The sequence below is a fragment of the Mytilus californianus genome, unplaced genomic scaffold, assembly GCF_021869535.1.
Source record: "Mytilus californianus isolate M0D057914Y unplaced genomic scaffold, xbMytCali1.0.p SCAF_1, whole genome shotgun sequence".
NCBI classification, from domain to species: Eukaryota; Metazoa; Mollusca; class Bivalvia; order Mytilida; family Mytilidae; genus Mytilus; species Mytilus californianus.
Window position 1 is genome coordinate 44239839 of NW_026262581.1, and position 15965 is coordinate 44255803.

Sequence of the window (15965 nt, forward strand, 5' to 3'; positions counted from 1 at the left end):
ATTTATCATATTATAATTTTTATGCCCATTCTCTTTGGAAAGATTAAAATATCATTTTTTTTTTACTGATATATTAGTTGACCTTTCTATAAGCTTGTGAGAAATCAAAACAGACATAAAATTTTAGTTCAAACTTAAGTATTTTGTTTTCTTCTAAATAATAAGAACACCACAAGTTTATTTTTTATTTGTTTAATAGAAAAGTCTGTTCTTCACCAGATATCATTACTGTTAAATTATTTCACAATTTTCAACATATTTCATTTTCAAGTTTCCAATAGAAAAGAAAGGATTATGGTGTATCAATTAATGACATAAAATCACTACATGCAAATGATAAAAAAAGTAAACAGTCCTTGGCATTGAATTACACATCCAAACCTAATAATGAAATATGTTTTATATTTATATATTTATATGTTTTGATAATGGTAAAGCTGTAATTATTCAAGGGACTGGCATGATCAGGCAATGTATATGTATGTCTTATATTTTCAACATTTTTCATTGTTGGTATATTGGAAGTTTCATGTGAAGGTTTGATATAACTTTTGTAAAATTGACTATTTGGGAGAAATTTAATTCTTTTAGTGTTTTTCATTTAATTGATTTTGATTGATTTTTTTTGATTTTTGGTGTTTTAACGCCACTTTTAAGCACCGCTTTTGGGCTATTTCGTGGCGGCCAGTTTTTATTGGTGGAGGAAGCTGGAGTGCCCGGAGAAAACCACGACCTTCGATAGGAAAACTGGCAATCCTAGTTAATTAAGATTGGAGTCGAGTGCACCCGCACGAGCGGGGTTCGAACTCACAACCTCAGTGTTGACTGGCTAGTGATTACAGTAGTAACTACTTAGACCACTCGTCCACCAAGGCCCCTTTTCATTTAATTCTATATAAATTAACCTTAGCATTATTGACAAAAAATCTTTTTTATTAAGGTTAGGTTCATATAAAAAGATTTTCAGGTATTTTTATCAAATTTATATATGATACATTGTACTGTGAAAAATTATGACAAAAACACATTAACTGTTTTACACTGGTTCCCAGGACAATTCAAACATGTGAGATATAGAGTGATTTAAAAGGAAATATAGCTTATTTCATCTGATAAAGAGATATTGTAAACCAGAATCCTTCCATGAATAAATTTAGAAATTTTTTAAAAGAAACTCTTGTTCCAACTCCCTAAGGCAAAGTTGACATTAGATGGATTTGGCTATTCTCTTTAGGTACCTTTTGGTGGTATATTAGCTCTTTACTTTTTCGGGTACTTATACATCCCTGGCATTCAAAATGTAGTATGTGTGCATTCACAATAAAGGTCAATCAAGAAAATTGTTTCTTCTGATACACCAAATTTATATAATGTGATTTTCATCTTCACTTTTCTAGTGTTAATTATCAGAGCGCAGTTTCCATGCATTACCCCTAAAAAAGTTAATGAGAAAATTTACTTACTAAATGAAAGAAATCAAAACTATGTTTTAATTTTGTCTGTAAAAGATCAGCAGTTTCTTTAGTTTGTATAGAGCACCTCCTATTAAGATGAAATATTTAGATTTTGATTTTCTTGTAACATATTAAATATGAGGTCAAATATTTCAACTTGGAAAGCTATTAAATATTTATATTTAAAACAAAATAATTAATAAAAATCTCATGTTTTTAGGGCCAAGGATGGGTGACATTTCAGAACATGGACTGCAAAAACATTTACAAACTTCAATTTTTAAAATGTTTAGAATAGATATATTTAGATAATGGGGATTTAATTTACTGACTTTTAATTTCTTTTTTGCAGGAACCATCATTATTTGCAGTAGCCAAGCTGTTAGAAACTGGTTTAGTAAATCTGTCTCGTGTTGAAGTGCTCTGGAGACCCGTAACAGCCCACCTTTTGGAGGTATGTGTTTACAAAGTTTTAAGATTTGTGATCAACTTGTGACTTATGTGAAATGTTTCAGATTGTATGAATGTTCTCATTAATATAAGAATATCATTTTCATTTAGAAATCAACTTGATTTTTTGGAAAATGCTCTCTATTTCCTGGTACATGTAATTAATTTTCATGCAAAGAGCTTTAAAAAAAAATATAGATATTCAAAAACTATTTTGGATATACAGTGTTATGTATAGCTGTAATTTGAACATTCATACATTTTTGAAATGCATGCAATTAAAGAGAAGAAATGCCTGTTTATTTAATTAATTTGAAAAATATAACCTTTGAAATTGAACTGAGTATAAGCATGGAGAAGAATGGTAGTTTGGTGAAGATCAGATTCAGCATATGAAGACACAGTCAAGAACAGACTTGAGGTAGACAGCACTGTTGGTATGGCAGAATTGGTTGCATTGTAGCAAAAAAAGGGGGGTTGACAGAATGGAAGGAATCTGCAGATATCAAGTTAAAATTTAAAAGGTAAAATGAACAACTAGGTATATTAACATTGATGTAGGGTGACATAAATAAATTATTTAAGCCTGTGTTATTGTGAAAAGCAATAAAATATTCATACCAAAGAAAATAATTTGATTGCCGCTTTTTGGAAAATAAAAATTTCTTTTCCCAAAATCGAGTTATCAAATGCGCTTTAGGCCAGCTATATAATATAATGTTATACTCAACCATATTAAATAATGATTATTCATTTAAGGTTATTTAGATGGTAGCAGCTTTAGGTCACAGTACGGCTTTAAACAATAAAAAAAACCTTACTGCATGGCAAGCTATAAAGACATAACAAAATGTATAATAATTCAAATGAGAAAACCAAATATGATAGCAACAAACTACAACCACTGAATTACAGGCTCCTGACTTTGGACAGGCACATACAGAATCAAATATAGAAATTTTAACCAATCTTTCAAGCCCTTTTTTCATGGTCATATCCTATTTTGCTTGCAGAAATAAGACAAAAAATTAATTTTAAAATAAATGATAGGCTTATCCATATTTAGATAACAGCAGTAATGGTTTTTTTATAACTTATTTTATTTTAAATATTTTATGAAATGACGGAAATGTTTTTTTCAGCTTTGAAAATTAGATTGAAAGAGTCCATAGAGAAAGAAGTAAATAAAAGAAAATACAGGCCAGAAGCCAGTCTTGATACAGGTATTCCTATTAACACAGATAATATGTCCATTTCCTAAATTGTTCTGAAATGTTTTTTAATTGTAAATGGGAAAATTTCAAAAAAGCAAAAAAAGTGTATGCATTTTCACAGTATTTAAATTGAGTGCTAGATTATTAAGCTTGAATTTTTTAATTTACCTTCAAAGCAATCTAATTATATCAGATAGATAGGAAATCTTTTTCAACACTAAACAATCATGTAGTTAAGTTCATTTAGAAAATCCTTAAAAATGAATTAATTGATAAAACAAAAACATATATTTGTTAAAGGAAATAGAAATAGAAATGCATTTAACCTAGTGAAAGTGCACTTGTCCTACAACTGGATCAGTAATAGGAACAGGTGTTAGTTTAGAGCATGCTGAAATGTACATCTTGTGACCAAAATAGAATTGCTGTTGTCATGAGTATGTGCAAAGCATGCCAGTTAAGTTCATTGTGTGTCAAGAGTCAGGTGATCTTGAAATATAGTCAACCAATAATATTTCTTCACTTGCATGATTGACAGGTGCCACAGTAGAGTTGGAATGAAAAGAGAAGGAATTGAAAAAAACATTTGCAGAGCAGCAGAAGACAGCCAAGCAGAAAAAGAACTGTGTAATTGTTTATGGTTCTTAAAGAAAATGACCTGTGAGTAAATAATAATTACCATAAAACAAGAAAAATTCAGTTTTTGTTAAGTTCTGGAAAATGTGATGTCTGTAGTCATGGGTAAACCATTGTATTTAGCTTGAACTTTTTAAAGTTGTGGGTTTGATTTTAATTTCTTTGGTATATTCTTTTTGGGTCATCTCACCCATCTGACCCTAAGGGCTAGTGTTGGCCTTTGCAATGACTTGCCAAATTAGAGTCCATCATCTTTTGCTGTTAACTTTTTTGAAAACAATGAGACCATGTAGAATTTAACTTGGTCTCCTACACTCTATGGGAGTCTTATTTAAAAGTCATGTAAATGACTCTGTGATCAAACTAACATGGTTGTTATGACTGAAAATATATCACAAAAAAGGTAAAAAGCTAGTAATTGTCTAATAGATATAAGAAGATGTGGTATATAAGAAGATGTGGTATGAGTGCTAATGAGACAACTCTCAATCCAAGTCACAATTTGTAAAAGTAAACCATTATAGGTCAAAGTACGGCCTTCAACACGGAGCCTTGGCTCACACCGAACAGCAAGCTATATAAGGGCCCCAAAGATAATATCTTGAAAAGCATGAAAAATATAGAAAATCTTACAAGGCTTACAGGGATAACAATGCTCAAAATGTCCAGATCTACCTACTTTCTTATTTTTTACTCCAAAATTGTATGACGTTTACATATAAGATTTATTGTCCTTGAATCATGATATATAATAAATTTAAACATCTGATGAAGGTAAATCCAGAAAAATACTTTTGACTTGAGAAATTTTTAACGTATTTATTTCATTTGCCTTTTATCTTGAACTATAACAGAAAGGCAAAAAAGATACAAGGTCTTTAAATGTCCTCATATGACTGAAACATTGAATTTACTCCTTATATAAGATATAAGTGGTTACCCATAAAGGAGGATTTCTAACAATTCTATTGTTATATCTTTCATCTTGAAAGTTAATGGATAGAAAGACACTGTAAAAAGCAAAAATGAAAGTAATTTTAAAAGATCTGCAAAAAAGCCAATATGACTAAAATCATCAATTGACCCTTTATAGTTATTACCCTTACAAAGGATTTTTGAGTGTAGTGTTTTTTCGCTATATTCTTGAAAACTTTTAATAAAAAGACAGAAAGTATAAACAGCAAAAATGATCAATACAAGATCTACAAAAAACTCAATATGACTGAAACCATCAGTTAGTTGACCTCTCATAGGAGTTGTTGCTTTTAGAATGATTAATGTCACCATTTTTGCTTTTTCACTTTTAATCAGAACTTTTCAAAATTAAAAGGGAAAATCTGAAAGGGGCAAAAAAGATTTACTGATAAACTATATCTATTTTTTTTTAATCTTTTTTTAATATAAACTGTCCTGTGTCAGGAGCCTGTTGTTCAGTGGTTGTTGTTTGTTGGTGTGGTTCATAATTGTTTCTCGTTTCTAGTTTTTTATATAGATTAGGCAGTTGGTTTTCCTGTTTGAATTGTTTTACACTAGTCATTTTGGGGCCCTTTATAGCTTGCTGTTTGATGTGAACCAAGGCTCTGTGTTAAAGGTCGTACTTTGACCTATAATTGTTTACTTTTTAACGGGATTTTCAAAGGAAATATCGGTTATTGATTTGGGGATGTACGGCGGGCGGGTGTACGGGCGGACTGGCGTCTGCCAAACAGTCTCTCTTCAATAACATGAAATCGCTGTGATGATTTTTTTTCAAATCTAGATATGTTGTTTCTTGTGACTAAATGAAGGTCTAGTTCAATTTTCACTATTTTAGTATTTATCCTTTTTGAGTTATCGCCATTTTTAATATCCAAAAGTGGTATATTTAAATATTTTTCTCTTGTTATCATATCATGACTAAGCGTAGTAACTGTCTTATCTCAAAATTAGAATTGGAGTGACAGATTTATTTGAAAATTTTCTATTTCCTAAGTGGTGATGATTATAAGCTATATTATTAGACATTTTGAAGTTAATTACATTATTAATTGTTATATATGTAATGTTAGAGTACTATGTTAAATAATAGTTCTGTTCAAAAGAATAACCCTTCAGATTTGGGAAATATCTTAGCATATGATAATCATTGGAGTGACAGATTTATTTGAAAATTTTCTGTTTCCTGATAAGATCTGTAGGACTGTATATATAAAGTTTGAAATTTACTAGAAGGACTGTATAAATGAAGTTTACTGTTCATATACAATATTAGGTCAATGTCAGAAAAAGAAACTTTTTTGTATGAGGCTGAGAAACTGGGGAAGGGTGAGGTTGTACCGAGCCCTTCCCCGGTTTTGTGCCAAATACAAAAGTTTATATTTTTCTGACATTGACCTAATATTGTTTTTATACTGCATTTTAGATTAATACGTTGATAGCTATTTGAATTGTAACACAAATTTCAAACTTATTTTCATCCCTTAAAGATGTTTGCTACTCTGTTTCAAAATAACAAGCTTTTTAAAAGACTGTTATAAAGAATTGGTATATAAATAAACGAATAAAAAAGCAGAAAGAAATTAAGGGTCTGTGTGCTTGTTTTCAAGATATAAGCCATTGAAAATTTGGCGGGAAATGATTCTCTCTAGATTTTTCATACATTTAACATCGGCTGCTTTTCATATTTATACGCCCGTTTACGGGACGTATTATGGTATACCGTTGTCCGTCTGTCTGTCCGTCTGTCCGTCGTCAACATGTCGGACATTAACTCAAAAACGCTTTAACCAATTTGCATAAAACTTTGGTGAATTGTTTATATCTATTGACGTGAGCTCCCTTTCTTTTTTTATAAATTTTAGATTTTACGTTTCCGAGTTATGGGGTTTTATTCATTAAAAAAAGGGGGATTTTCCAGTTTTTGGACAATAACTCAAGAATGCTTTCACCAACTTGCAAGAAATTGTGATGAACTGTTTATATCTATTGACATGAGCTCCCTTTTGATTTTTATAAATTTTAGATTTTACGTTTCCGAGTTATGGGGTTTTATTCATTTAAAAAAAGGGGATTTTCCAGTTTTCGGACAATAACTCAAGAATGCTTTCACCAATTTGCAAGAAGTTGTGGTGAATTGTTTAAATCTATTGACATGAGCTCCCTTTTGATTTTTATATTTTTTAGATTTTACGTTTCCGAGTTACAGGGTTTTATTCATAAAAAAAGGGGGATTTTCCAGTTTTCGGACAAAAAATTAAAAATGCTTTCAGCCGTTCTTATGAAACTTTGGTGAATTGTTTATATCTATTGATGTAAGCTCCGTTTAGAATTTTATAAATTTTTCATTTATCATTTCTGAGTTATGGGATTTTATTCATTAAAAAAGGGGGGATTTTCCAGTTTTCAGACAATAACTTCAGCAGTTCTTATGAAACTTTGGTGAATTGTTTATATCTATTGATGTAAGCTCTGTTTAGAATTTTATAAATTTTTCATTTATCATTTCTGAGTTATGGGGTTTTATTCATTAAAAAAGGGGGATTTTCCAGTTTTCGGACAATAACTCAAAAATGCTGTCAGCAATTCTCATGAAACTTTGGTGAATTGTTTATATCTATTGATGTAAGCTCCCTTTACATTTTCATAAATTTCTAATATGACATTGAGAATTAATTGAACTTTATTTGTTTATAGTCTGACAACAGATTTACTAAGTATTGCGCAACAGCACAGTGTATTGCACAACAGCAAAAAATCTTTAATTGAATATAAATTCAATTCATATAACCAATTTCAAGTTCTTTGACTACGTTTATTCAGAAACCTATAATATGTCAAATATTTAATTACAATCCAAATTCAGACCTGTATCAAGCTTGAATATTGTGTCCATTTTTGCCCTTACTGTTCAGGGTTGGACCTCTGCGGGCGTATCCAGCTGCGCTCAGCGAAGCAGTTTATTAAAACTTTGAAAAAATAACAAGGATTTTATAAGATTTATAAATATGGCTTTCAAACTATATTTAAAAAACAATTATGAAAAGAAAAGTAGGGGTTAGTGGACAAATTTTTTAAATGGCAAAACATGGATAAAACCAGAGGATTCCGAAAATATGGCAAAAATTCAAAAACAAGAGGAGTGAACATCCTTAATGAACCCCTGATTGTGGAAAAAGTGTTCCATGATGAAATTGACATTGTACAAAATATAGCTTTGTTACTATATTTAGGAAATAAACACAACTGGTTGCAGTATAAATTATTAGACATTTTGTAGATAATTAAGTCTCCCTAAACCATATATTCTTACCCCCACCCCCCTTCAATTTGAGAATGTGCTTTTATCTTGTTAATGGTCGAGATCCCCACCCCTAAACGATATATTTATACATTGTGACTTGGATGGAGAGTTGTCTCATTGGCACTCATACCACATCTTCTTATTTATATTCAATACAATTATGGATAGAGATTAACTGTAAACAGCAAAATTGATTAACATGCAAATTTGGATCAACAAATTATCTAATGATCTATAATGTTGGAAAACAAATAATTTAACATTGGAGGTGAAGGGCTTAAAGGATTTTTATGCCCCCGCTGTAGCGGAGGGGGCATTAAGTTTTACCCTTGTCCGTCTGTACGTCCATACATCCATATGCACGTCCCAAAATTGGTTTCCCTTCTCTAACTTTAGTCTGCCTCAACCAAATGTTATGAAACTTATACACAATGCTTACTACCACAAAACACAGATCTAGATTTAATTTTAGTGGCGTCACTTTTACCGTTCTAGAGTTATGCCCTTTACAAATGGAAAAACTGCTGAATTTTTCGTTTCCGTTCTCTAACTTTAGTTTGCCTCAACTAAATGTTAGGAAACTTATACACAATTCTTATTACCACAAAACACAGATCAAGTTTGAATTTTGGTGGTGTCACTTTTACCATTCTAGATTTATGCCCCTTTACAAATGGAAAAATTGCTGAAATATTCGTTTCTATTCTCTAACTTTAGTTTGCCTCAATTAAAAGTTATGAAACTTATGCACAATGCTAATTACCACAAAACACAGATCAAGTGCGAATTTTGGTGGCGTTTCTTTTACAGTTCTAGAGTAATGCCCCTTTACAAATGGAAAAATTGCTGAATTTTTCGTTTCCATTCTCTAACTTAAGTTTGCTCCAACTAAATGTTATGAAACTTATAAACAATGCTTATTACCACAAGACTCAGTTCAAGTACACATTTGGGTAGCGTCACTTTTACAGTTCTTGAGCTTTGTCCCTTTATAATTTTATATGCAAGCGGGGGCATAATCTGTGTCCCATGGACACATTCCCCATTTATTTTAAATATATATTTTTTCATTCTGCTTTTAATTCAAATAATAAAATGTGATCCTGGCACTAAAGAAAAAAAGATTTGTTGGCCTTGATTTCACTGGAAAGTACTTGAAAAGTAAGCTGTGATATATACAAATAAAAATCAATATGTCACATTTGACAGGTGAGCAACTTGAGTTTCATTAGAACTTAATAATATGTATCCCCCTACACCGAATATTGCTGTTAGCTGGCACTCAGTGGGTTGTCCCCTACTACAGTAGAATTTTAGCACAAGAATTTTGTTTGATATACTCATAATACTGTATCCTACCGTAGTCTATAATCGGTCATATTGTCAATTCGTTCGCTTTTTTTGGTTGTATTTATCTCATGAATAAACTCCGCTCTGACGTCACTTTTCACATTTCACAGCGTACAAGTATCAGCTTCACTTGAAATCAACTCGTTTCAAAAAAATGAGATTCCTAAAGGTATGTATGATTAAAAATAAATAATTATTTCATAAAAGTGCCATTTTCCTTAACCTCTTTTGAAAACAATTATCAACAGGTCTTAAATCGTATTTATAGTGAGAAACAAACCCAGTCCCGGCATCCACCTTTTTGTTTACATATTTTTCCAGGTCAGAACTCATATCCGTTTCCTGTAAGGCCAACCAAATTGTTTTTTACGTCTTTTCAATATAGCAAGCACCTTACATTATTTTATCAATTTTACGGGAAAATATGTCAAACTGAGATGAGAAAATCACAAATTACAACAAAAAAAAATGGTGGAATGTGCATATCAAAACTAACAATAAAATACTTGAAATAGGAAACATCAGCTTGTAAAACGTAAATACAAGGTAAATAATATTTCAAAAAACAAAAATAATTGCATTAAGAACAATTTCTTTAGTTTTATAAAGTAAATTTGACCTAGATACATATCAAATGTTTTACTGAATTTTTCTTCTTTCTGTTTTTTAAACACAAATGGGTCAGTATAATTAATAACTTTTTGTATTATATTTGTAGATCAATCAAGTTCATCAACCAGGGGGGAAAGCCAAATACAGGACCTATTCTCCAACTGCATTAACACGTGCATATTCAGCAATAATGGTTGATAAACTATCTATCCGTAGAGCTTCAAAGTCTTATGGTGTACCATTTCAAACTCTTAGGGATAGGGTAACTGGAAATGTAGATCCTGAGTGTTGTACTATGGGCAATACACCTTTTTTTACGTTAGATGAAGAAAGCCGGTTGGTGATACATTTGAAGGAAATGGCTCAACTTGGATATGGATATAACAGACAGGAAGTTGTGGATATAGCTACTGACTATGCAGTTATGCTTGACAAGAAAACTAAAAATGATAAACCTCTAACTCTTACCTGGTTCTATGGAATGCTTGGAACATGTGGAAGATGTCCAGATCTCAAAGTTGTAAAACCAAGGGCATTGGAAGTTGCAAGAGCAAAAGCTGCCAACAAGGAGAACATTACGAAGTACTTTAATGAACTTGAGAAAGCCCTACTGAAATATGATCTTATGGACAAACCCCATCTGATTTACAATGTTGATGAGAAGGGTGTAACCATCAACCACAACCCATCAAAGGTAGTGTCAGGAGTGGAGACATCATCACAGGAGGTTACATCTGGAAAGGGTGACACTGTGACTATCTTGGGGTGTGGAAATGCAATTGGCAATGCATTACCCCCTTACTTTGTCTTCCCAGGACAGAGAATGAATGATCAGTTGCTAGAGGGGTCTACACCAGGAACAGTTGGCACTGTCTCTAAGACGGGTTGGTCTAATTCAGAACTGTTCATTGATTTCCTCAGCAATCATTTCAAGAAATTTGTTCCAGGTAATGGGCATGTGATGTTATTGTTAGATGGACATAAATCTCATGTTGCTGTTAGCACAATTGAATGGGCAAGGCGCCATAACATTGTTATACAGTTACTTCCAGCACACACCAGCCATCTTTTGCAACCGTTGGATGTAGGTTGTTATGGTCCTCTGCAAAATATATACAACAGCCTTTGTCACAGAACTATCAGAACAAAACAATGTGCACTAACTCGTTATGATGTTTGTAGCATGGCATGCAAAGCTTACGGAAATGCCTTATCAGCCAGTAATTTGCAGTCAGCTTTTAGAAAAACAGGAATTTATCCGTTCACAAAAGATATTATCAATGACTTACCACTGACACCATCAGAGGCATTTATAAGTGACATTGAAAACCATCCTGAGAACACTGTACTAGAGACTGTAGAAGCTGTTAACAGTGCGGTAGTTGTGAGAGAGAATGAGAATGACAGTGTGGTGAGTTAAAGAGAGGAAGTTGAGAGTGATAAGGAGAATGTGGGTGTTCTGAGGGAAGGAGAGATTGGTTTGGAGGTAGCTAGGAGTGTTGTGAGTGATAGAGAGGAAGTTGAGAGTGACAAGGAGAATGAAAGTGTTGTGAGTGTGAGTGGTAGAATGATAGATGTAGTTGGAAGAGATGAAGGGAGTAAGAGTGATTTTTTTGTAAAGAAGGTAGTGGCAATGAAAAGAGTAAAAGGGGAGAAAAAAAAGAAGAGGAATGTGTTAAGCAGGGTTATTAGTGGAAAGACTGTGACGGAGGATGATGTGTTAGAGAGGGTAAAAGAGCATGTGAGTAAGAATCCTGGGAAGAAAGCAAGTGATAGTAGTGTGAATAAAAGCTGTGCAAAAAGTAGTAAGAAAGGCCAGAATGGATCTGTGGGGTGTAAGAGGAAGAGAGAGCAAGAGAAGAAAAAAATTGTAAAATGTAGCAAGAGTGATTCACAGAAGCCAGGAACGAGTGGAGTGGGTAAATGTGTAAGTGAGTGGGCAATAGACAGTGAGAGTGAGAGTGAGTCTGAAATAAGAGAGGATGAAAAGTGCTGTGTATGTAAGAAGTTTGTTCCAGAGCAGGTGAGACAGAGTAGTTAGTTTGATATTTACTAAGTGGGCACAATGTGAGAAGTGTGAGAGGTGGGTGCATCTTATTTATTGTACAAAAGTGAGAGTTATTAGAAGGGGTGACAGTTTCATGTGTGTGTTTTGTGAGAAAGGTGTAGAGTTATTGGTAAATAAAAATAAAAATCATTTTCTGATTCATTATTGTACTCATTTAACAAAGAAATTGCATTTGGATTTTAATGCCAAAAAATCACCACTGGTGAACTCTCTGAAAATTTCCATTGATTTCGATTTTCATGGTAATAAATGATGTTCCCGGTTAAATCAATTCCCAATTCATTAAAAACAGTTTCAAAGAACTATCATACAAATAAATAATATAATTGCCTTAGCCTAAAAAAATCACCTAATTGACAATAGAGCAATTTGATTGGGTATAACGATTCAATGCATCACGTGGTTTTGACGCCATTGGAATTTGAACGTAAACAAACCGGGTCATCTGCTCCAGTATGGAACAACATCGTACATTCAGTGACTGAGAAACAATTATGAGTAACCAAGCTTGACAATACACAGTAATAAAAAAAACAAAGCAAAGTCTACAGAAAAATAAAATAAAAAATGTCCTTAAGTGCACGACTTACCACCATTGCGGGATATATTTTAAATGATGTGAACAGTTAATGTGCTACTTTATCCTTCCTACATTTGATTGTTTCAATGTATGATCCATTGGTTTAAATATTTGGATTTAAAAGATACACTTAGTTAATTTGAAAAAGAATGACTAAAAAAGAACCTTGTTATTGAATTTTAAATGTAAAAATTCACAATTTACCCAAGTTCTGTCTGACAGGTGTATAATTTGTATTACCCATTTTCTAAGTTTAAGGATATAATCTTGTGTAGAGAGATAGATCACTCTAGCAAAATCTAGCAAAGGGAGATAACTGCTTGAAATGAGAAATGTGGAACCTTATCTTTGAATACAAATTAAATTTAAAACCTGATTAAAGAATTGAACTAAGAAGCTCTCATAAAAATGAAGGTAATTAAGTTCATCAATAGCCAAAAGAATGTGACGGTTTTTAATAATTTCCGTCTCATTTATCATTCCTACATTAACCAGACAACAGTGCATATGGGTATTGTTTGATTATTATTTTCAAGTATCTTAATAAAAAATGACTATCATAATTTATTTTTTCCAATTGATAATTAAGATTTTATGTAGATGTAATGTAATTTGTTGGAAGTAGAATGATTATTGGTGCACAGAAAATCAATTGGATATGATACAGCAGACAAAGACAAAAATATCCATTGTATGACAAGGTTGATCATTGTGATGCTGATTTATTAAATGCGTTTTAATATTTATGGAAATTAAAAACAAAAACTTGATACATAGGATTTTTTTGCAACCTTTCATCTCATATAATATTTTGCCTGAAGAATGTGAAGTGGCAATAAACAAGTTCATATAGTCAAAAGTATCTTAATTATACTTTTGCAATTAATAAAAGGCCTTGTTTATTTCACAGTTAATTTCTTGTGGGTATAATCAGTCATACAGAATAAATAAAATATGATCTAACAATCATACTTAATTAAAGAGATGGTATTGATTTAACAAGTTCCAATTACCAGCTTAAGGTTTCTTTTAGTAACAAAAGTCAGCCTCCACCAAATCATTTAAGATGTTGAACTCTTCATTATTTAGTCACAGTCAACAAGACATGCTATCTTAAATGTTCTTGCAGGTTTATCAGTACACATCATAATTACATCAGATAAGAAGTCAATAACTTATCATGCAAATTCCTGCAGAAAATGAAGCCACCCATGATGAAAAACACTAACTCAAATTTCAAAGATGCTCAGGAAGAAAGGTTCCACATGACAAAAGTTAACATATTTTAACTGGACTTGTACAAAGTATAATACTCATCAGTTGATAATTGAGCATAAATTTGATAATTGAGCATGAATATTTGCTGTCCAGGCTTAGCTTAAGACTTAAGTCTGGTTCCTAGGGTTGGCTAGCAATTTTCTCAACCAGTTTATCTGTCATAATTGCAAGACAACACAATACAAAGACACAAAAGTCCATTGGCAGATAGGCAGATACACAGTTGAAATTTTAAGACTTTATATATTATTAATACATGAAATTATTAATGTCATGTGAATACTTAAATCAGACTTGTGATAGTTTTCCAATTGTTCGTAGATTGGAGTAGAATGATAAGCACTCCACTGATTAACAAAATGGTCAACTTTATTTTGTCTTCATTGATGGAAAACAAAGTTCATCTTTTCCTTTATTTCACTGATGTTTTTATAAGGTCATAGTAGGTACCACTGTATGTCCATATTTTACTTTATGAAAACACAATCTGAATTGCTTCTAGTACTGCTTAACAGATTGCCCTATTGAATCCCATTTTGAGAATTACAAATTCATTTGTTTGGTGTTTGTTTCTTTAACTTAACCATTCTTTGCAATTAGTCCCCACTCAATGAAATAGCAGGGGGTATATAGTTTTCACCTATCTTTCCCTCCATAAGTAAGTCCATCTGTCAGTCATTTTTGTCTCTAGATGCTAACTTCAATACAATACTTTGACGGAGTCAAAAAGCGAGACAGGTATGCTGTTTCCGGCGTCTGCGGCGTCAACAATGTATTAGTTTGTGATTAGGTTTAGTTCATGGTGAACCACTAGTGGTAGGTCAATGATATTTGGTATGCAGTTGTATTAGCATTGGCACATCTCATTACCATGGAGATTATTTGGCCCCGCCCCCTCAGTCAAGGTCTATTGACTTTGAAACTTTGCTTAGTTTACATGTATTAGTTTGTGATTAGGTCAGTTTATGGGGAACCGCTAGTGGTAGTTCAATGATATTTGGTATGCAGTTGTATTAGCATTGGCATATCCCATTTCCATTGAGATTATTTGGCCCCGCCCCCTCATTCATGGTCTATTGACTTTGAAACTTTTGCTTAGTTTTCATGTATTAGTTTGTGATTAGGTCAGTTTAAGGGGAACTGTTAGTGGTAGGTCAATGATAATTGGTATGCAGTTGTATAAGCATTAGCACATCTCATTTCCATGGAGAATATTTGGTCCTTATCCCTCAGTCATGGTCTATTGACTTTGAAACTTTTGCTTAGTTAACATGTATTAGTTTGTGATTAGGTCAGTTTAAGATGAACCACTAATGTTAAGTCAATGATATTCTGTATGCAAATGTATTGGCATTTGCAAGTTTCATTTCCATGGAGATTATATAACCCCACCCCCTAATTATGGTTTATTGACTTTGAAACTTTCACATAGTTTACAAGTTAATGTTTGTGTTTAGGTTTGTTTAAAAGGAATGACTTATGAAAAGTCAATGGTATTTGGTTTGCAATTGTATTAGCATTGGCACATCTCATTTCCATGAAGATTGTTTAGCCCTGTTCCTTCAGTCATTGTTCATTGACTTTGAATATTTGCATAACTTACATGTTAAAGTATTGCTATTTTAATTTCAACATTTGCATTATCAAAATAACAAATAGGCAAGACATATCTGTGTTTACAGTTTATTATGGGATTGCAACCATATGTGGTCATGATAATGATCTTGATTTTAAGTTCACTTCTTCTGGGGTCAAGGTCATAGTTTCTGGAAGTGGATTTAAATTTAAGCAGAAAAGTTTTTCAAGATTTAAAATCAAATACTTCATAAAACATTGCAACCCTACTGGGATATCTGGTCACATATCATATTAAAGAGGAAGATCAGTGTTGACTTTGAGTTCAAGATCAGGGTCAAAGTTACTGAAAATGGACTGAAATTTATGCAGAAAAGTGATATCAGGATGGTAAAATCAAGTACTACCCATTAGATTATAACCTTACATGGATGTTTAGTTACCTGCTGGAAAAGGTACAAATTGGGTG

The 15965-nt window shown here is 32.3% G+C and overlaps 1 protein-coding gene across 4 annotated transcripts in view; it reads left to right on the forward strand.

The window, feature by feature from the left end:
• LOC127701873 (protein MON2 homolog) overlaps positions 1 to 15965 on the forward strand; it is a 226139-nt gene that overhangs the window by 61313 nt on the left and 148861 nt on the right. For 3 of the 4 annotated variants that reach the window (XR_007982240.1, XR_007982241.1, XR_007982238.1), the window contains exons 19-21: positions 1807 to 2428; positions 3047 to 3127; positions 3657 to 3778. Coding sequence is in view for 1 of the 4 variants with exons in the window: in XM_052205857.1 (XP_052061817.1) it covers positions 1807 to 1950 (144 nt within the window). In the remaining 3 variants the exon portion in view is untranslated. Of the gene's footprint in view, positions 1 to 1806; positions 2892 to 3046; positions 3128 to 3656; positions 3779 to 15965 lie in introns of those variants that run through there. The other variant, XM_052205857.1, reaches the window with a different exon arrangement.